This window comes from Akebia trifoliata, chromosome 4, assembly GCF_017979445.1.
Source record: "Akebia trifoliata isolate Shusen 1 chromosome 4, ASM1797944v1, whole genome shotgun sequence".
In the NCBI taxonomy this organism is placed as follows: Eukaryota; Viridiplantae; Streptophyta; class Magnoliopsida; order Ranunculales; family Lardizabalaceae; genus Akebia; species Akebia trifoliata.
Window position 1 is genome coordinate 2,015,816 of NC_141378.1, and position 22,217 is coordinate 2,038,032.

Consider the following 22,217-nt stretch of genomic DNA (forward strand, 5'->3'; position numbering starts at 1 on the left):
TATGGAGAACAAGAATGAGAAGGTAGGATTTTGTGTTACCAGAGTCACCCATACGGTTTCACAGTTTGTATTCGTGGAAAAAAGCAAACCTATTTGGTTGATTTTAGATGCCCGGTGTTTTGGTCAATATTAGAGGAGATACCCACAATTTGGGTTTTGGTCGATATCAAAGACACCTTGTGATTTCAAACTGAAGACATGACATAAATGTTCTTCACAAAATTATCTCTACAAACTCTAGGTTCGTTCTAGAGTGACAACCGTAGACTCAAATTCGAACCAAGGGAACAAGGTAACATAGGTTGGGTTAATATGAAGATTTTTATTTAAGGTAGAGGAGTAAATTTGAAATGAGTTGAAATTCCTCGGCAAGAGAGAAGCCTTCCTTTTCTAAAACTTTGGTGTGAAACACCAACAGTGTGTTAATAGAAAATTTGGTGTGACAATATAAACACTAGTCAGTTATGGTAGCAAGGCTTGTTAGATTTTAGAAAACAAGGTTTCAAAACTCGTTATCTCATCTTGTTCATGAACGAGACTGAGTTGTCTCAGACAAGTCATCTCGTTTCAGACGATTCATATTGGTTAATGACGAGACAATACAAAAATTTCATCATCTTTTACATCCCAAAAATCCTTTCCTCTTGTTGAAGTTTGAAGGTTGAATAGAGCCGCACCTTAAATGGATTTGAGGGACAAAAATCATAATATTTTACTTTCCAAAATCCAATCTTATTATTAGGGTTTGAAGGTGGAAGGTGGAAAATCTCTTAGATTGAAATTTAAAAACCTGTAAAAGACTAGGTTGGGGAGAAAATCAAGGGCATGGGTTGAGATGGAAGACGAAGGAAGGGGGTATCATCTCTATCAATTTGAAAACACAAGGTATCTTTAATATTTGCAAATATATGGACGTCTTTGCTTTAAAGAACCTATTTTTTTGATTATTATTTTTTTAATCTGCATTATAATCGCTCTCTCTCACTTATCTCATCCGAGATATTGTGGTTATCTAATGATTTCGTGTGAAGATTGTATCACATTGCAAATCTATCTTGTTGTGAATGACCGAGATGACTCGGGCAAATCGTCTTGGTCTCGAATGATATTTAAAATCATGTAAGAAAGAGAGATCTTATTGCCACACCAACTTTTACTAGCATTGCCGAGATTAGTGCCAATTCTTCATTAATATCATACTGCAAGGTGGCATGTGGAAACACACATGTTTAAAAAGGGTTATTTGTAATTTAATATACTAATTAAAGGGTTTTTTTAATAGAATCATGCTAAACTGACTAAAAAAAAGATACTAGCGTCGCATTGTGCATGGAACCATAGTTTTTTCCTCAAGGAAAAATCAACGGCTCCCTGCACACTGCCATGTCAGTGAGTGTATTTTGAAAGTCTCTTTTCCTTTTTTCTTTTTTTGAGTCGGTATAGAATTTATTCTTTTGAATATTAAATGGTAAAATGAATATTTGTAATTTGAAAAATTTATAATAGTTAAAGGGTCATGGACTCATGTGGGAGTGCCATTTTTATTTTTATTTTTGACCAGAATGACCCTGATTATATAAAATTTAAAAGTTAAAAGTTAAAAGTGGGCACATTTGTGAGATCCAAATTTTGGTATGGAACCCCTTCTACTCCGCATTCTCACATACAATAGTAAAGAAGATGAATTGGGGTGATCTTCGTAAAAGTTGGCGTGGAAATATAATCTCTCATTTAGAAACGTTATGAGAATCACAAAACGCTAGTGGGCATTGATTTTCCAACGTAATGCATGAACTTTTATCGGGTCCAACTACATCCGACACTCAAGTGTCCAACGAGCAAATGAGATTGAAGAGACCATGCAGTAGCTGACCCACAACTACCATTCCATGGATCCTGTCCTACCTAGGAACACTTTAGTGTCCAACGTCACCTGCTTAGATGAGAAGATATTCCCAAGGCTGATGAGATGGGAATATATTGCCTAGGGATTCCCTTAAAAAATAGATGCCAAGAAAAACTGTGCTGATTGATCCTTGGACCCCACAAAATCGAAACTAAAACGCCCGTCCGTGGCTTCTCTCTAAGACTCTTAACGCTAAACGGATGAGAGAGAGTAAGTTATTAAGGAAAATTCTACTGCCCAACGGCTAAGATGGGATGATGATTTTCAAGGGATTCCTTAGGGAAGCTGATCACTGATCTCAGCCGTTAGTTGGACACTATAAAATAACTCTTTTTAAGATATGAGCGACCCATTAAAGGCAAAATATTGGGACATTGAAATCCATAAAGAGTTGTAACTTGTAACTTACAACATCTACAGCTACAAAATATAACCTCTCTTCCATTCTATATATGTTACTGCACCAAGGCATTTCCGACTCACCATTGTAGAGAGAGAGAGAGAGAGAGTAAATTGTAGGCATGGCGACCGTTAGATCGTCTTCCATAGCGACCACGGTGATGGTACTATTACAGGAATTATGCGAATCGGGCCTATCAGACATGATCGTTGTACACAATAAACTGAAAGGTGGCAAGCAAATTTATATAACTTGTCATGCCTTGGTGGATTGGGAGGAGTATGGCAGCATCGCCACTGGTGAGGAAGCTACATTTAATGTGCCTTACAATGAGAAATTTTTTGGTTGGGTCTGGCCACCGCGCGGGCCAATGGGAAAACACCTTCATAACAATATACCCGGGGTTCGATGACCACAAAGTGTGCAAGGATAAGTGCATCCGAGAGGTGAGGGACAATGGTGTGTACAGTTGGGATGATTTGAAGAAAATATTTCAATTCTTAGATAGCCTAATCTGAATCTAAAGGTGACTTCATTTGTATGTGACAATGATGATGCAAATCATGTTCTACCATTAGAAAATAATACTAAAGTTAAAGAAATTGAGATCACAGAACCCATTTTCCAATATATTTTTTTTATAAATGTATCAAAATAATACAGAAGTGAATTGTCTCAGCATATGGATGATAATTGGAGAATCTATATTTTATGATTATATCACAATCAATAAAGGGAAAAGAAGAAGAAAAGAAAGAATAGGGATGCAACATCTTAAAGTTGGTATTCTTCTTTATACTGAAAAATCCTAAGAAAGTGTGATGAAGTGTTGCAAAGAACTAACCAGACTTGGGGGCCAATGCTTTGTTTCTCTTACGTATGTGAGGTCCGTATAGTGAGGATCAAGCAGAGTCGCAATTGTGAACTGGTTTTCGGCGAGCAGTGGAGCATGTTTGTCCACGTACAAGGCGGCTGCTAGAGCTGCATGCACTTCTGCAGAAAGAGATCATTGATCAATTAAAAACAAATTAACCTAAATTATTCTTCTTCTGTGCCTTTGTAGTGTCTGTAGCAGAAAGCCAGAAACTTTTATCTCCTCGTTCTACCAAGTTACCTGGATATCCCTTTAAAGATATGGAAACATCCTCCATCTCAGCAATTGCTTCTTCTCTGTCACCAACCTCATACAAGGCCAATGCTCTTCCCACTCTTGCATAGTCTGAAAAGGCAAATTCTTTGTAATCTTTGACCACCTAAAGTGATGTGAACAAGTAAGAAGGAAGCCGTCACATACTTTTCCTATAAATAAGAGGTGATGAAACTTTCCCACAGTAAAAATGAGACATGAATTGGCTCATTTACATAATGATAATATGTTTCGTAGTCAAAATATACCGAAGAAATCAAGACTCGTAATAATAACCTAAAAGAGAAGGGTCTTCTTGATTTCTTGTCTTCCCAAAATAATTCTTTTTCAGGGAGTAGTGTAGGGAACAAAAACAGTTGACTATTCTCCTTTTTCAAGAAATTCAAAGAATTCCTTTAGAAAGGGATTCTGTTATCCTAAATGTTTGGATATGTGTGATGAACATTATTTATTCAACTTGCCACCAGTATCAAAGAGTCGTTTATATCGTAAGCACAGAAAATCATTTTGGCTGAAAAACCAACACTTCATTTTATGGTTGGTCCATTTATGTATGCTTTTCCCAAATGAGCTATAAAAAAAAAAGAAAACTTCAAGTGGATAACCCAAAAAGGGGATCATCTCCTTCTTCAATGCTGAGATATACTAATTCTTCAGATCATTCTAAAATATTTCATTCAATTTCACATGTCGCCAAATTCTCATCACTAAGAGTTGAGAGGACAGCTCTCTGGCAACTTTCATATGGAAAGGGTCAAATAGACTGGATATCTCTCATAGGAAATCGAAAGAAAATGCAACAATTGATTAATGCCTGACAAAAATAGACAGGTATTCCTTCACTAGAAATCTCCACAATAGTCTTCAATCAAAGAACATGTAGTTTTCCCTAAATGAAATATTTTGAGTTTCATAAGGCACCAACTTGGCGAGTTGGTTGAGTTTCATCATCTTACATAATTAAAAAGAAAAAGATATCTCAAGTCTACAATAAGAATCCATTTCATATAAATGAAATGTCCTTGAAACAATCTACAAATAAAAGTCTCATTTTATATATTTGGATATATTTTGAAATAGCTTCTACGAGCCGTTCTTTGAGACAGTGTTTCCAAGTTACTCCAAGAGAACCCATTTAATATCTTCAATATAAAATTCAAAACCTTTTACAATGGACTTTACACCTTGTTTTGTTTTTGATACCTTGGGTATCCAGGCTTCTCAGAGCACCCGACTAATCCCTAGGGCACACATGTGACTTTACCCGTTTCAACCATACACTAATGAAACAAACTTAACAAATACTATCAAATCTGCAGAAGAAAGAGTGGTGTGTATGCTTCCTGTGTCCACGCGATTAAATAAGAATATTTCATATCAAGAATTTCTAAAGTTGAAACAAATTGGTTGGATCAACATTACTAAATCCAAAGAGAGTATAGCTTTTTGGCAATATTACACTTTACTTTGTAACAAATCTCAGAGAAAAACAGACTGAACTTTCACTGAAGAAACAAATCATTAATCAACAAAGATGAAGTACCTATGAAACCACACCAAGGAGATTTGTAAGAATCCCATTTTACTTAAATTTACCTAGTAACAAAAATAAGCCAGTGTACAATCTATCAAAGAAAATGTTTTTATTTTATTTTATTATTTTTACACTAAAACTGCTTTAGAATAAGAGAATTAAGAGAAAATCACAAGAATTGGCTACCAAGACCTGATTTAGCCTAAATTCTCAAAGAAATTTAATATATTTTTTTAATATATAATTAGAATATAGTCCACGACCCAAGTTCTGGCCATCAGATAAGAATTACTTAATTTGTTCACAAAACTAGAAATTACTAGAAAATAAAGAATAGGGAACCTCAAATACCCATCAACCAACACACCATCAAATACTCGAACATAAATACTCGAAGAACGGAAAAAAATTGATGGAAAATGAAGAAATGGGTACCTCAGTAAAGTAGTCTAGAGCTCGATTGAAGTCCCCCTGAGCCTGCAAATCTCTCCCTTTCTCGAGCAATTCGACAGCTTCCGAGACCCTACGAGTGAGGGAATTACTTGCATCTTTTTCTTCAGGGCTCACAGGATCGAAATTCGGAAGAGCACAAGAAGAGAGAGGTTGAGTGGTACAGGGGAGGAGAAGAAGAGTTGTAGAGATGGGGAGAGAGAACAGCAATAAACGCCTCGTTGTTGATGGAGTTGCAGAGAGGATCTTTACGGTCTTACGGTTTTTTCTTTGGTGAGGTTTAGGGTTTTGGGGTATGGGTGTTGAGGGACGAAAAAGATCGAAAATGGGTGCTCTGGAGGCACCCATTGTTCTTGGCAAGTGGCTCTGTTTCTGTTTGGTTCTCTTTTGTTACTCGAGAGTATCTCAAAGACTCAAACCGTCATAACTCACAACCGTAGTTGTTTTCTGGGAACTCGAACGAGTCCAGATAGTGAATCGGATCAATTTCATAAAACATGAGTTACATGACTAGGTTCACTCCACATCTGCTCCCGATTGATGAATAACAGACCAAGCCAAGACCACGGTTTTAAAACTCTGGTTTGGCGTTTCATCTCTTCCATGCCACGAGTTTTTCGATATGGTTGTTGCGTTTACTTCAAAAATGAAAAAAAATGAATGTGGGATTTCAAATCTTGATCAAAAAATTGATTTGTCCATCTATCTCGTCAAAATGACTCAAATGATAGGTCTCAGTTTCGAACGAGTTTTGAAACCATGGCCAAGACCATTACAATTCAAACAAAAATACCTCATTATTAGGAGTGTCAATGGGTCGGTTCTAATTCGATTTTTAAGGAACTTAGAACCATAGCCATTACATTCTTATCGGTTCTGGTTTCAAAAATCACGAGTACCCATCGATTCCGATTCTCAAGAATCAAATGACAAAAATCATATTTCAAATCATTATAAAAAAATTAACATATTATCAACAAAATTATTAACTTAGTTATAATTTGTTATACTAAAGATAAAAATTAATTATTTTTTTCAAAAATAAAAATTTATCTTTGTTAAAAATAATAATTTTTTAGAAGAGCAACTCATTTTAAGTTTCAATCGATAATTTATAAGAAAAATTAAAGAATTTTATATAATATGCATTTATTTTTGAAATAAAAAATACCTTAAAAATCATTCATAATATGAAAAGAAATGACAAAATAAATTGATTTCAGATACTCGTGGGTACCCATTGGATATAACCTAATGGTTTCGATTCTGGCCCCCATCGGTTTGGTTCCATTTTAGACCCGACTCTAATCTATTCTAATAAAAGGGGATCCGAAACTGGGGTATTCGATTCTGATTTCGGTTAAATGGGCACTCATTGACACCCCTACTCATTATAAAATATTTTAATAAAAAATTATAATGTTGAATATTGATGGTGCATCCTAAAATAATTTAAAAAGATAATTATAGTCAAAGACCATTTGTAAATTGCTTTTGATATGAATCCTATGAATAATTGAGTAAAAATTAAAGAGACCACTTGACTTCAATCTTAGTAAGAAACTTTTAATCTAAATGATTAAAATCCCCTCATTTTCTACCCTTTCTTCAACCTTTAGAGAAGTATTTCTAATCTATTTTTAAAGCCACTGATTCCTCCACGCCACCCAAAACCCGTCATGTTTAACATATGATATTTTTTACCCTTTTAAAAATTGTCATTCTTTATCATTAATAAAAACTGGGTTCAGAGTAAGAACGCGAGAATGCATAGATGAGGGCATTTTTATCTTTTTAAAATTTACCTTTATTTTTTTTTCAATGAAAGAAAGATAAAATAGAAAAATGGCATTTGAACATTATCAACCTTTGTCATACTCGTATGATATGGGAGGTAAGTGCCATTGTGAAAACTTTAGAAGATCAACATAGAATCATGCCAAACCATAGGGGTCAAAATTGTGTTTTACCTAAACAACAAAGTTTTTCTTCTTAGGCTCAGTTTTTGCTGCGCCATGCCATTTTTAGGGGGTTGTTTGATGGGTAAGGTCAACCCAACTCTGAGCAACCGAACACCATCTAGAGTCAGTCTAGACATGGTGTGCCCCATTGTGACTCCTAATTGAATACAAGCCAAGTAGCCTCAATTCATGGAACCAAAAACAAAAAAGAAATCAACGATGGCAGAGAGCTTTACTAACAACCAGAGGCATCAGTATACAAGGAAAAAAATAGACATGAAAAACATGAGAAATGAACAGGGTTAGAATTTGAGATTTGGTTTTATAGTTTCCCGCAAAGGACGGATGCAATATATAAGCGAGACTTCGTCAGATTGAAAATGGAGATCACCACCACCACGGTTACAACCACCACTCCTTTTAAGGGATTTGAGAAAGTAGTTGAAGACGACAAACACGATTAGCAACAGCCACTAGTTGATTCACTGGTTGGTGGAGGTTTTTCTTTGAAGATGTTCCTTTTCACACCCACTGAGCCCTCAGCCAAGAGACTCGGTGTATCCAAAATCTGCACATCATAAGCCATGCAATCGCTCCTCATTTTCTTGCACATAAGGATATCATGAAGGCACATTTCAACAATATCGAATATTATGAAACAAAAGCGGGGAAAAAAAAAAAAAAAGCTGCTTTCAAAATCAATACCTTTAAAACAAGCTCCTCAAAGCACTGCTCTACATTTACCCGAGTTTTTGCACTACATTCAAGAAAAAGGCATCCGTATTCCCTAGCAAAGTCAATCCCCTCTTTCTTTGTTACAGCCCTGTCACTTTCCTGGAAAAATCAAACCACCTTGGATTTGTATGTCTTGTGACATAGTTTTGTGGGGGACTATCCAATAAAAGCAAGACAAGGAAAAAAGTTCATAATTTCCATTTAAGCAGATAAGATACTCAATAATGAGTAGCAGCAAACCATTGCTGAATCCCTTAGTAAAAGGAGAGCATTCTAACCGTTAGATCATTAGAAGAAATACCTTATCAACTTTGTTTCCAACAAGCATCTTGATGCAGTCTTGATTAGTTGAGTAGAGATCAATTTCCTTTGCCCATATGTCAGAAAGATTCGTGAATGTATCTCGCCTTGTTACATCGTAAACTGCAGTGTTCCAAAAAGAAAGAAGAGAAGAAATTATGGTTGAACAGTCACCAGAAGAACCCTTCCTCTTAAAAACCAGATAAAAACTGTTTGTTTATGTTGAAGTATAGAGTTCAAGAATCTATACAAAAAGTTTACTTCCGACTTCAGAAAAAAAATAAAAAAATAGGAGGCGGATAATACATGGGCTAGTTCAATATAGTTCTTGACGTTGCTATTATTATTATCCTCACCAACTTCAATTGAAAGAGATATCATATTTTCTTCTTAAGTCAGTGATAAAACATAAATCCATTACACGTGAAGAAGTGCTAATTCATAAAATACCTAATACAACAAGGCCAGACATTATTTCTACAGCAGCTAAAAGAATGCCAACTCATTTTTTTATTTATAGGTAATGCCAACTCATTATTAGAATCATCGTTTGACGACTTCTCCTAGTCAAATGATGAGATGGGATTGGGATGCCCCTCAGCCTCAGGTCTCCTGGGTTGGAAAGCCAAGCTTTTATACTATGACAAAATGGTCCTCTACACAAGTAAAACCACCAGATAAAATCAAACAAAATAAGAAAATTCTAAATAATATTCTTCCCTTCAAAGTCCCCATGTCCTCTTCTTCAACTGAAATGCTTTCTCGATCCCTTTGATCTCCTTGTGTTGAAGAAACCTGGCTCGAATGATTTGTTTGATACCTTAGGTTAGGGTTGGACTGCGGTGATAAATGACTTCAGGGTTTAGATAAGGAGGTCTGGTGGCAAAAGCCTAGACTTCCAGATGTAGTTTGGAGTTTTTCTCCTTACTGTCCTTGACTTCCAGAAGTAGATCCTGATGCTCTCGTAAACTTGGACATTTGGGGATGATGGTGAGAACTGAGAATCTAAAGACAACAAAAGCTGGAAAAAAGGAACTCATGACCACTTCCATCCCAACAAAGTCATAGTGGAAGGGTTTCTCAACAATCACGTTTACTGATCTTTCTCAATAAAAGTATGTCTGTCGCCAATGACACGACAATGTAAGAAGGCATTATTACAGAGGTCGGTCCTCAATACTACCAATGAAAAATTCCATGTCAAATAGAGGATTCTTGCAGGTGAAAATGAGCCCAACGCACTGTTAAGGTAATTTACCAACTCCCACCCTATTTAAGACTGCATTCCAAATGAATTCATGCTATCACCAATACAATAAATAAAGAGAGCTCCTATTGCCACACCAACTTTTACTAACAACACCCCAAGATGTTTGTTAATTCTTTGATGATATACATACAAATTGGGGTGCCGTTAGCAAAAGTTGGTGTGGCAATATAATCTCTCTAAATAAATAAGAAGGCACAGTTAAAAAAAAATCAGCAGTAGTCTCCACGAGAACAAGAGTAACAAGAAGGGGGAAAAGGCTAACCCATTATGATCCCTTGGGCTCCTCGATAGTATGAACTTGTTAATGTTCTGAATCTCTCCTGCCCAGCTGCAAGATTAAAATAATACCTTTATGGAGTCGTGTTATGACAATCTTTCCATCTTTGAAAAAAAGAAAAGAAAACATGGTTTGGAAAAAATTAAATGACATACTGAGGTTAGGTGAAAGAAAAACAAACACAATGGGAGTATCTAATCCTAACAAGTATGTCCGTTTCTCATATTAGAATCCTTGTTCATTTAGCAAAGAAAAAAAAATTCACAAAATCAATTCACGCTTTCTTGTATTGGCACACAAACTTGATACAATGACATTATGACATTAATTTCTTATGTTGGAAAGATTTATTTTTTAGAATACTTAAAACTCCCGCAAACCATACAATATAAAAATAATTAATTTATATAACTTGATGAAATCAAACAAATAAATCATTCATAAATGATAGCTGAAAGCAAAATAGTTTAGTAAATTATGTTTTAATAAGTTAAGATTCATGTGGATAGGTGTGTCAGTGAGTGTCCATTAGTATAATATACTGTTCAACATGGAATCTTTTTAGGGAAGACATTGTACTTACCGGGGAAAAAAGAAGACATTTTACTTGTTATATACGTTCTAAATAATATCAGATTACAATGTTAGTGACAAAGTGGCCCTTTGATGTATATTTATCCAGCTTGAGAGTGAAAGTAGGTCTTTGATATACAGGGAAAAGAGACAACACTAAGAATTTCACAAATGGAAACACAAAAGCAAGAAGAGGAACATAAATCATATGTGGAAAAAGAACATTTGGCTCAAACCCTCGAAGCACACACACACACACACATGCACACACATTACCTGTGTCCCAGATTGCAAGCTTCAGCTTTTTACCCCCGAGAGTAACCACTTTTACCTTGAAGTCCACACCTAAAGAAAGGGGGGGAGGGACATCAGATTCGAATATCAAAGAAACATGATAAAATATTACTTTTCTTATAGCTAATTAACCCTATAGTATCTAAGCATTTGTAAACTTACAAGATGTTTAATGAACAAGCACTAAAAATAAACATGATACAAATTACTTTGTGCTTTAGAAAGGAGAAAAAAAAAGGATGCAAATATGGTTATTACCCATAAAGAATTCAAAGGCTCATCATACAATTGGCTATGTTCATATAACAATTACTATAGTTTGAAAAAATGGCTTAAGGAGCAAAATGTCAAGTTTCATCCATGAGATGTGCTAGGGGCACTCATGATAGTCCAACATAGCAGCCACTTACCCTATTTGTAGAACACATGTCCATGTGACGATATTTTCGCAGTTTACATGAAGCGCAAAACACAATACAGAATCTCCATGTTTCTCGATTCCTTGAGTGCTTAAAAGAAATTTGAGGATTCAATTTTAAAGATTTAATCCTTCTTCTTTTTTCTGTTTACCTATGACCAAGGTTTCAGATCTAGATTTCGCTCAGAGTGAGACATTGTAATACTAAAATATGTTCTGTTAATCAATCCTGCAAAATGTTTGATTTAGCTAAAAATATTACATTTAGCCTCACAAACTAAATTTTCTGATACAAGATGATAAATTCCATTATCAAGGACCATGGAACCTTATCAGAAAGAAACCCAATCGAAACAATGCTTGAACAAGTATCTAAATTCTCTAATCATACTTACGATTATGATCTGAAATTAAGTATCCAAACGAAACATTTTGCATAAAATTGCTTAAAACTCACAATCAAATGTACAAATGAGGAGAGAAATTTACCAATGGTGGGGGAAAGATCTTCAAAGGTATCAGAGGTGAAACTCAGAAGGAGACTACTCTTCCCAACCCCAGAATCTCCAATTAACAACAACTTGAACAAGTAATCGAATTCTGGTTGGCTTGTGCTTGATAAATCCATCAAATTCAATCCTTCAATCAGCCCTTTCTCACCTTCGACGCAACAACTACATATAAACCCTAAACACAGATCTAGATTTACAAGAACAGAGAAGAAAAAGAGAGAAAAAGCTCGAAAACAAACGCAAAAAAAGACGGGAAAAAAAAGCTTCAAAAGGTTCTCGCTTTCACGGTTTCACCTACTCTTCCGAACCAAGGCAACAAAGGAAGAATCTTTGTAATTCTGTACGTCGCGATATACGGTATTAAAAATGGTCCCTGAATCACACACACCCTTTATTTGATCAATCACAAGTAATGGAAGTCAAAAAGTTTTTTGAGCGATGATCCTGTACTCCAGAGTTCGGCGATGCCACCCAACTCCACCACTATCTATCACTATCATCTTTGATCTTACAACAAAAATTCAACTTGATTGGTGACTTGTAAATAAAATTATTGGGTATGAGATCATTTTTCGGTGGACCCACATCCTTAAGTCAAAACTCCAGTCGGTAGATACAAGTACGATATATATATATATAGGGTCACGTTCAATGGCTAACTTTTCGACAAACTTTTTGGCAAAACATTTTTCAAAACATGAGTTAGAAGTTTTGGAATGGGCTGATTTTTGGTGAGGATGATCTCTACGGTGAGGAGATCATCCTCACCAAAAATCAGCCCATTCCAAAACTTCTAACCCATGTTTACAAGTTGAAAAATCATGGACCGTCCATTTCTTGTAAACTATTTTTGATGGGTTAGAAGTTTTGGAATGGGCTGATTTTTGGTGATGATGATCTCCTCACCGTAGAGATCATCCTCACCAAAAATCAGCCCATTCCAAAACTTCTAACTCATGTTTTGAAAAATGTTTTGCCAAAAAGTTAGCCATTGAACGCCACCCATATATATATATATATATATATATATATATATATATATAGGGTCGCGTTCCTACGACCCCCATTACGACCCTCATCGCGACACACGAAGTCAGCCGTTCGATATTCGCAAGATCTACGGTCCAGATCGGGTGTCATTTTAAAAACGTTTGCAAAATAACATTTTTTTGCATATTTGGAAGCACCTCCCCGTAAATCATAAATCGGATTTTGAAAACAAAACTTCGTCTTCTTCGTCTTCTGCCCTCTGCTCTGCATTCAGAACTTCAGCTCCTCTTCTGCACTCTCATCTGATTCATTGTCTTCCTCTTCTTCTCACTTTGATACGCGCAAGATCCGAAGACGATCTATCATCTCTTCGATTCCTTACTCGTTATTTGCGTTCGACTTCCTCTCTGCGTTCAACGACACACAGACCAACTGATCTGAGTTCGAACGACAACCATTGCGTTTCTGACATCGTTTGTGACGGCACCGACGAACCATTCGACTTCGTCTTCACTCTCTCTCTCTCAAAGGTAAGAAATCACAAACCCTTCTAACCTTTTTATTTTTAAATTTTTTTTTTAAATTTCATGTTTTCTTTGCTGAGTTTCTTGCAATCAATCTCCGTTTTAGTGTGCTGTTGGGTAGGAAACGTTCTATTTTAAATTTCATTATGTCTTTGTCGATTTCAACCATCAAGAACTCCAACTCAAACAATGATTCATCATAGTATTTAGCACTGCAGGGAGAGCCAGCAGAGAAGTGAGTTTGGGGGTTTGGTTAGGTTTGTGGGTTCCAAGTGAAGGTATAGATGAGAACGAAGAAGAGTGAAATGGGAATAATGGGGTTTCGTCAATTTTAATAGAGAGATGGGATCAGAAACCATGTCCTTTATGAAGTATTGAAACACCTCAGGCTTTGTCTTTAATTTAACCATAAAAATTACACATTTCATATTTTGAAAAAAGATTTAGATCTAATGTTCAGTAATGTTAAGAAGAAAAAACAAGAAGAAAAGAAAAAAAAAGTAGGAATGATTGGGTAGATGTTTAAGGAATTGTAGTGTGTTGTTGTTTGTTCTGGTAAAATTTTTAGAGGGACATTTGATCCCCATCTTTGCATATTTTCAGATTGCCCGTTCTAACACGGCACTTAGTGTGAAGGCCGTGTTAGAAGACATTCCTAACCATGTGAAGGCCACTATAGGGGGTATGTCATAAGAGGATCCTCGACTACAATCTCTTCAAAATGATTGCCTGACTCATGAACCTAAATGTTAAGCTTGGTTCAACAGAACGAGGGTTGAAATCCCTATCAAACTCTTGTAGAATGATTGCCTGACTCATGAACCTAAATGTTAAGCTTGGTTCAATAGAACGAGGGTTGAAATCCCTATCAAACTCTTGTAGAACGAGGTGTTTGTTGATGCTAATGTACGCTAGAGGAATACAACAGTGAAAAATGCTCGCTCTCACAGTGGGTTCTGTTTCTGCCCCACCAACAGGAACAAGGACGAAATGCAGATGTTTTAGGAGGTGTAGAGGGGTTGCAGCAGATGGGTTCCCGTCATTTCTTTCGAAGCAAGTGGAGAGAATCAGAGACCCATTTGCTCGAAAGCTGGCTAAAAGGATTGAAAGACTTCCTGTAAAGGTGTGTCATTTAATATGTATATATTTTCCCCTTCTTTGATGTTTTCTTTTGTTCTGAACTTTTTGTTATAATGGGTTTTCTTCAATTGTTTGTTTGATGAAATTATAGCTGTGTGTGGGTGAGTGTGGCCTTTTTTTCTCATTGTAGGTGATAATTAGTAAATTTTCTTACGTTTTTGAGTTAGTTGGATTGATTTGAGAAATGGGAATTGAATTCCTACGCTATGTTATTTGTTTAAAGAGTTTACACCCAAACATACCGTCGTATGTTATTTGTATCCTACGCTTATATCTTCTAATATATAACTTATTGTATGTCTGCACTGTTGGCTTATGAGAATCCTGAGGGCCAGGCTGCTGGTATGTTTTACCTTTACCCAATCACATGTCCATGGCTCATGTTACTCATGTTACTTAGTTGACCATCTATATTTTGTTTACCAACTTTAGGTTTCTCTTAGAAGCTGATAAGGTCATTTTGACTGTGCTGTAGGTTGTGGAGAATGGAAATCCCATTGAAAGGCAGAACTGGTTTCCTGATATTGGGCTTTCTAGCCGTTGTTGCCCCCTTTTTTTTCTATTATCTTCATACTTCATAGACCACTTTCTTTCTAGCATGCTTTCACATTCAACTATATATTACTTTGATGGGAATCAGGGATGCCATATTCAGACTTTGGTTTCTAATGCATTTACTTTATCTACACCCTTAAAGAGGAAGAAAAGACTAATCATGGATTGAATACACTTTTGGGTGCTCTTCTATATTTGACTCATTTTGATGGTTCATGCTATTGAACTTGCAGTTTGTCAATGATTTGCATGGTCTTATCAGTCCAACTCCTCAAGGAACTCCTCTTCCAATTGTTTTACTTGGAAACGTACAAATTCATTGCCTATTTAATGTGATACTTTGTTTCAGTCCAAAAATGCATTACTGTCAACTTTCTTGTTTCTGGATCAAATTGTCTGGCTTGGGAGAACTGGCATCTATAAGGTACTGTTTTTATGTTCCTGCCATTATGTATTCCTCATAAAATATTTGCGGGGAAAAAAAAAATTTAATTAGTTTATTGGTACTCCAGAACAAAGCACGTGTAGAGCTAATTGGCAGGATCTCTCTTTTCTGTTGGATGGGCTCCTCGGCTTGTACCACCTTGGTTGAGGTTTGTACCATCTACATTCCAGCTTCAATGAGAAAGATTTTATACATAGGAATGTGAATAAATGAACGTTTTAGCTTTTGATTGAATACACATTCACAATATGATCCCCAACTTGAACTGTCTGTTTTGTTCCTCTCTTTTCTATATGAAGCTTGCAGAACTTGGAAGGCTTTCAGCATCAATGAAGAAGTTGGAGAAGGATCTCAAGAACACTGATAGCTAATCAAGTATGTTTAGCTTGACAGTGCAGACTTGTTTTAAGAGTGTGACCCTATCATATCTTCTCCTTCTCCATTTTTATTCCAAAGATTGGTTCTTTTTTTACCGCCTTCGTGAATGCAGAACGAGCAATACTGCAACAAACTCAAAAAATCAAATGATAGGACCTTGGCTCTCGTAAAAGTTGGTATGGATTTGGTGGTTGCGATTGGGTTGCTTCAACTGGCACCTAAGAAAGTCACTCCCCGTGTAACAGGAGGCTTTGGATTTGTCAGCTCATTGATCTCTTGTTATCAGGTAATGGCAAAATCCTGGTTTGTTTCTATATCTATGGTTATATAGCGCAGAGTTTGGGTGATGAAATTTGTTATGTTGTGCAGTTGCTTCCTTCCCCACCGAAGACCAAGACACCATGAAAGCGGGAGATTCAAGCTTCCACACCATGAAAATAAACAAGTTCCGCTAACTTGACAAATGTTCTCATTATTCAGTTACCCTTGATTCGATGAAGTTGTACTTGAATAGGAGATCTCAAAGTTCCATTCCAATAAGTTTCATACTGGGTGCAGTTCAAATCATTGTTAGTGAAGTTTGTACCATTTATTGTTGCTAAAAAAACTGGTTTATGTTGGTCCAGTTGTGGTTAATGGGGTTGCTATGCCCATTGAAATCATTCTAACTAATTATTCAAGATGTATTGGATTGCAGCCATGAGATTGTTGGAATTGTCAAAGAGGTTGGTTTCAATGTTGAACATTTTAAAAGTGGTAATCATGTTGGAATGGGAACTTATGTGAACTTGTGTAGAGATTGTGAGTATTGTAATGATGGGATGGAAATCCATTGCTCAAAGGGTTATACCTTAACCTATGATGTTGTTGATGAGAATGGTACAATAATAAAAGGGGGATATTCTGTTGAAGACCAATCATGCTTGGTTAAGAAAACTAAGTATTTCAATAATTTTTTAACATAAACTCAGGCCTTTTGTGAATTGAACCCACCCAACAAATCCAAAACACTTGAAACAAGATGTAAAACAGAATAACGACTTTATCGAAAACAAAAGCAAATTGTGCGAAGGCTTCAAACTACGCAAGTTGAAACTAGTTCCAAATTCAATTTTCAAAACAACTTGCATTGCCATTGCCTCTTGTCACCATGAATTAGTACATCTTTAAACAAATCAAACAATGACAACAGTTCTGCCATGCTTCTTTGTTCCATAATGCTTCACTAAAAATAACTAAAACAATAAACTCTAAAAATCTTAGATAAAAATTTATAAAAAGTTTCAATGCAGCCTTTTCATGCAAAGTGCCTGACATGTGACAGCCACCTCAGGCCCATATTAGCAGAAACATTGATAATCGCTTACCACATTCATAGGAAAAGCTAATAGAAAAACCATTAACAAGGATGGCCAAATAAGTAAGGATATAGGACCAATATAGTCCAAATGCGACATTCACACTTACATTGAAGTATCAGAACAGATTCCTGTCACCCAATTAGTAGTATCCTAATAACGTATGTAAGTTGAATCATTAATCCACTAAAGCATCACAATCGCTTACCACATTCAGAATCACTTTGGGTTCAGTCTCCTTCACAATAAAAAATAGTGCTCATACACTATGGGCAATATCTATCCATTCTTTTTCTCTTAGTGGTTATGGGGGAAATACATCTCTGAGGGTGTTAATAATGTAGAATCCAATGTCACGGACTTGGCTTCTTTATTTGAGGCGTGATGATGCTTGAGTAAATCTACTCATAAGTGATTTAGAGAATCCTTAATAACAGTACTTATTGAAATAAATAATGAATACTTAATAATACTCTTTAAACTCAAGAGAACACTGAGAGAGTTGGAACAAAAGATGTATTGCACTCTTCAACTTGAACTGAATCTCGAGCAAATACAAAAATTGAACAAAACTATAACCACATGACTAATTAATGAGAAACTAGGAAGTACAAAAATCCAAAACTTCCCAAAACTTAAGTTATAGAGAATAGTTCACAATGAAAAAATAAGCAACCACTTTCCTTATTTTACAGATTCAAAACAAACTATAGGAATGCAAAAAAAAAAAAAAAAATGAACAATATAACCAACATAAGTGTTGCTAATGGCCAGCAACATCATCTCTTATCCTATTTACATAACCAACATAAGTATTGTTTTATAATTGGTTACTGCTCATTCACTAATATACAACGTATAACTTAGAGAGTTGTCACAAGGCTGGAAACAGTTTGTGACCTTTCCCATCAAGGCCATAGCAAATCTTCATCACCATTTGCTATAACTGGAATAGAAAGTGCTGCTACAACATCAGCAATCTCACTCCACTTAGCAGGATCCCATGGCCTATCTGCAACTTTTCTGCAAGTTATCAACATGAAGGCATGCAATCATATTTTGGAAGGAGTCAGAATGAAGTCAGTCCATCACTAATGAAGACGGTCAAACTCCAAACAGCATATCAAAGGGAACATAATCTAAAAACAACACATTTATAAATTTTGGAAATTGCTATTAAATCCTCGATGTCTACAATTTGTCAAACTTCGAATATGAAGTAAAATGGGAATTATTGTAAAGTGGTATGATGTGTTCTAGTTGTAGACGATGAAATCAAAAACAAATTTATAAGTGATGGACTTTTACCTCTTGTATCTTATATAATTCAGAATGCAAACGTTGGAGACACAAGCACACACAAACACAAATAGTAACTTGTAAGCTAGAGCTTCACTGACTGTGCCATATGAGTCCAAATTGATTAATGACTGTACCAAGTTAAGTGTTGCTAAAATACCCATAATGAAGGTTCCTTCTCAAACCAGATTCCAAGAGTTGTTGTATGGGTAAGGGATAAGGCAAATGATCAATGGTGGCCTCTTTGTGAGAAGGTATGGCATATATAAAGAAGGATATCCAGATATAATGGAGTGTTCATACACTTATGAAAACCAAGAAATGGAGGGCGAGGTAGCCCCAATACAAGAGAAGGGAAAAAAAAATGCATGTATCGGTTATTTTCAATGTTAAGTCTATTATTGAGATAATATCTTGGCAGAGTACCAGGCTACATTTACAACCCAAAAGATTGTGTAAATCCAGGCTAATCAAACCCAACATGAGAAGAGAACTGATGGATAACTACCCAAATTGGTCCATTTGATCAAAAGTTCACAATAAATAAATTAGGGAAGTGAATGCAACAAATATATCCCAGATACGCGCAACAACTATTACATTATTCCATTGTATATTCATCATGGGAATACAACAACTATTACATTATTCCATTGTATGAAATTTTGGATGGGTTAATACCTGTTTTGCACATTCGTTGAGCACACAAGCATTCTGATTGAACCAAATCTTCTTTTACCAAATATCCTGTTTCAGCTATTATTTACATAGTGCTCATATGATTTGATTTTCACATTTATCAACTTAAACTTAGATGGAATTTTTATTTTATTTTATTAATATCTCTTAATAAATGGAGTAGACTGTATATAACATTTGGGATTGTTTGGATCACAGCGTTTGAACTTAATATTAGTGTCCGATACCGATAGTGGTATTCGTTGCCAAGTTCCATTGGTGTCTGTGTTGTTTTACAAGTCTATAAACATATACTTTGAAATTAAATTAAGTATTAGAAATGTAGGAAGGATTCAACTAGAAGACATCACTATTTTTCTGGGAAATGAACATATGCTTTGAAACTGAATTGGATGGATTATCGATAGAGACAACTCTACTCAACCCGTTGCACGTAGGAATTTCCAAGGGGGCTGTGCATGTGACCGTAGGATTAGTCTCACCCAAAGAGGGGGGGGGGGGGTACCCACGATAAGTATATATATATATACTTAGATGAATAGAAGAGGGAACTAATGGAAAGCCAAACCAAAGAAATGGTGTAAATTTCTCTGAACTACACTGATCATAAACAGAATAAATTAATATAAATTAAGAATTCCTCAACTCAAATTCATTAACCCGCATTCCGATACAATAAAATTAAAATCTAAATCCTGAAGTCAAAGAAAACGAAAATCTTCAATCATACCAATGCATATTCAATGATCCATGTTCAATGAAATAACGAATTAGAAAAAGCTATAATTCAAAAACTCAATAGAAAATGATACAAATTCAATAATATAGAAACTCAAAAGCACTGACAAAGCCCATAATTCAAAATCCAACAACAAGATAACCAACTCTCACCAATCCTTATAAACAAAATCAATATAACAAAATAATAAACATAAAAGATCAAATATCAATACCTAGCAAATAATTGAACGTAGAGACCGCTAATAAGACCTTGGTGACTAAATTACCATTCTACAAGAGTTTGATAGGGATTTCAACCCTCGTTCTGTTGAACCGAGCTTAACATTTAGGTTCATGAGTCAGGCAATCATTTTGAAGAGATTGTAGTCGAGGATCCTCTTATGACATACCCCCTATAGTGGCCTTCACATGGTTAGGAATGTCTTCTAACACGGCCTTCACACTAAGTGCCGTGTTAGAACGGGCAATCTGAAAATATGCAAAGATGGGGATCAAATGTCCCTCTAAAAATTTTACCAGAACAAACAACAACACACTACAATTCCTTAAACATCTACTCAATCATTCTTACTCTTTTTTCTTTTCTTCTTATTTTTTCTTCTTAACATTACTGAACATCAGATCTAAATCTTTTTTCAAAATATGAAATGTGTAATTTTTATGGTTAAACTAAAGACAAAGCCTGAGGTGTTTCAATACTTCATAAAATTGACAATAAATTTTTATGGTTAAACTAGGGACATGGTTTCTGATCCCATCTCTCTATTAAAATTGACGAAACCCCATTATTCCCATTTCACTCTTCTTCGTTCTCATCTATACCTTCACCTGGAACCCACAAACCTAACCAAACCCCCAAACTCACTTCTCTGCTGGCTCTCCCTGCAGTGCTAAATACTATGAAGAATCATTGTTTGAGTTGGAGTTCTTGATGGTTGAAATCGACAAAGACATAATGAAATTTAAAATAGAACGTTTCCTACCCAACAACACACTAAAATGGAGATTGATTGCAAGAAACTCAGCAAAGAAAACATGAAATTTAAAAAAAAATTTAAAAATAAAAAGGTTAGAAGGGTTTGTGATTTCTTACCTTTGAGAGAGAGAGAGTGAAGACGAAGTCGAATGGTTCGTCGGTGCCGTCACAAACGATGTCAGAAACGCAATGGTTGTCGTTCAAACTCAGATCTGTTGGTCTGTGTGTCGTTGAACGCAGAGAGGAAGTCGAACGCAAATAACGAGTAAGGAATCGAAGAGATGATAGATCGTCTTCGGATCTTGCGCGTATCAAAGTGAGAAGAAGAGGAAGACAATGAATCAGATGAGAGTGCAGAAGAGGAGCTGAAGTTCTGAATGCAGAGCAGAGGGCAGAAGACGAAGAAGACGAAGTTTTGTTTTCAAAATCCGATTTATGATTTACGGGGAGGTGCTTCCAAATATGCAAAAAATGTTATTTTGCAAACGTTTTTAAAATGACACCCGATCTGGACCATAGATCTTGCAAATATCGAACGGCTGACTTCGTGTGTCGCGATGAGGGTCGTAATGGGGGTCGTAGGAACGCGACCCATATATATATATATATATATATATATATATATATATTTCTATACAATCATGTCTATTTTTTGTTGGAAAAAATTTGGTCCACCAATCCAAGAGCAAAGTTTGATACACCAATAGAAAATGAAGTGTGTCTCATTTGCTCCGTATGTTTCATCCACCACTCTTAAATGGTTAAAATTAAGGGTATTATTGAAAAATAAGGTAAAAGTAGAAAGTATTAAAGTTAAATGGGGTATTATTGAAAAGGGGAGTAAAATATTATAGAAAAAGGGCGAGGGGAGGGGAGAGGGAAATGTCTAAAATTAGAAGGAGAAGAGAAAAGACAATAAAGTGGATTTCATAAAAATGTAATTGAGTAGATGTTTATCCCCCACAAAAATGTGGGGAGCATATCCTCTTGTAGTACAATTTCCTTGTAGTGATTTTTAAGTAGTAGAGATTGACATATTGAAAAGAAATTTTAACAACTTGACCTTGTAAGGATTATGTTGTAGATCAAACTTAAAAAAAAAAAGTCAATTTTTTAATTTTGACAAAAGCTTTGAAAATGGATAGTCCCTTAACTCTAATTTTTTAAGGAATGAGATTTTGTATATTTATGATGCATCTCTTCCTCAATCGTCAAATTCCACAACAGAGAACTGTAGGGGAAATGTACTACAGAGGACCCTTATCCTAATTGAATGGAACCCACCGTTGTATTTTATTATATGAATATTTTGTTATTGATATTAATTTATTTCTA

General features: G+C 35.6%; 3 protein-coding genes across 3 annotated transcripts; 1 reads left to right on the top strand and 2 right to left on the bottom strand.

Annotated features, from left to right (window-relative positions):
- Nucleotides 1–2,914: 2,914 nt before the first annotated feature.
- On the bottom strand, nucleotides 2,915–5,839 carry LOC147402864 (uncharacterized). The gene is made up of 3 exons (XM_086438240.1): nucleotides 5,423–5,839; nucleotides 3,421–3,559; nucleotides 2,915–3,299 (listed from the first exon to the last, which is right to left on the bottom strand). Exons 1-3 carry the CDS (start codon nucleotides 5,783–5,785, stop codon nucleotides 3,115–3,117), a joined length of 687 nt encoding a protein of 228 aa, XP_086294366.1. The 5' UTR covers nucleotides 5,786–5,839; the 3' UTR covers nucleotides 2,915–3,114.
- Nucleotides 5,840–7,607: 1,768 nt separating this feature from the next.
- Nucleotides 7,608–12,083, bottom strand: LOC147402865 (ras-related protein RABC1-like). Its single transcript, XM_086438241.1, has 6 exons — nucleotides 11,755–12,083; nucleotides 10,830–10,898; nucleotides 9,966–10,031; nucleotides 8,435–8,556; nucleotides 8,104–8,232; nucleotides 7,608–7,966 (listed from the first exon to the last, which is right to left on the bottom strand). The coding sequence occupies exons 1-6, from the start codon at nucleotides 11,891–11,893 to the stop codon at nucleotides 7,859–7,861; spliced, it is 633 nt and encodes a 210-aa protein (XP_086294367.1). The 5' UTR covers nucleotides 11,894–12,083; the 3' UTR covers nucleotides 7,608–7,858.
- An 877-nt stretch (nucleotides 12,084–12,960) lies between these two features.
- Nucleotides 12,961–16,554, top strand: LOC147402866 (peroxisomal membrane protein 11D-like). Its single transcript, XM_086438242.1, has 8 exons — nucleotides 12,961–13,297; nucleotides 14,269–14,414; nucleotides 14,907–15,294; nucleotides 15,336–15,410; nucleotides 15,499–15,579; nucleotides 15,731–15,806; nucleotides 15,922–16,095; nucleotides 16,179–16,554. The coding sequence occupies exons 3-6, from the start codon at nucleotides 15,202–15,204 to the stop codon at nucleotides 15,800–15,802; spliced, it is 321 nt and encodes a 106-aa protein (XP_086294368.1). The 5' UTR covers nucleotides 12,961–13,297; nucleotides 14,269–14,414; nucleotides 14,907–15,201; the 3' UTR covers nucleotides 15,803–15,806; nucleotides 15,922–16,095; nucleotides 16,179–16,554.
- Nucleotides 16,555–22,217: the final 5,663 nt, after the last annotated feature.

What these genes read in the sequence shown, in the direction of transcription:
- LOC147402865 (XM_086438241.1), bottom strand. Translation starts at nt 11,893, where the DNA reads ATGGATTTATCAAGCACAAGCCAACCAGAATTCGATTACTTGTTCAAG. An exon ending in AGATCTTTCCCCCACCATTG is followed by an intron (nt 10,899 to 11,754) that starts GTAAATTTCTCT and finishes CCCTTTCTTTAG; the next exon opens with GTGTGGACTTCAAGGTAAAA. An exon ending in AGCCCAAGGGATCATAATGG is followed by an intron (nt 8,557 to 9,965) that starts GTTAGCCTTTTC and finishes GGAACACTGCAG; the next exon opens with TTTACGATGTAACAAGGCGA.
- LOC147402864 (XM_086438240.1), bottom strand. Translation starts at nt 5,785, where the DNA reads ATGGGTGCCTCCAGAGCACCCATTTTCGATCTTTTTCGTCCCTCAACA. An exon ending in CTCTAGACTACTTTACTGAG is followed by an intron (nt 3,560 to 5,422) that starts GTACCCATTTCT and finishes ACATCACTTTAG; the next exon opens with GTGGTCAAAGATTACAAAGA. An exon ending in ATCTTTAAAGGGATATCCAG is followed by an intron (nt 3,300 to 3,420) that starts GTAACTTGGTAG and finishes CTCTTTCTGCAG; the next exon opens with AAGTGCATGCAGCTCTAGCA.
- LOC147402866 (XM_086438242.1), top strand. Translation starts at nt 15,202, where the DNA reads ATGCTATTGAACTTGCAGTTTGTCAATGATTTGCATGGTCTTATCAGT. An exon ending in CAATTGTTTTACTTGGAAAC is followed by an intron (nt 15,295 to 15,335) that starts GTACAAATTCAT and finishes ACTTTGTTTCAG; the next exon opens with TCCAAAAATGCATTACTGTC. An exon ending in GGAGAACTGGCATCTATAAG is followed by an intron (nt 15,411 to 15,498) that starts GTACTGTTTTTA and finishes TTGGTACTCCAG; the next exon opens with AACAAAGCACGTGTAGAGCT.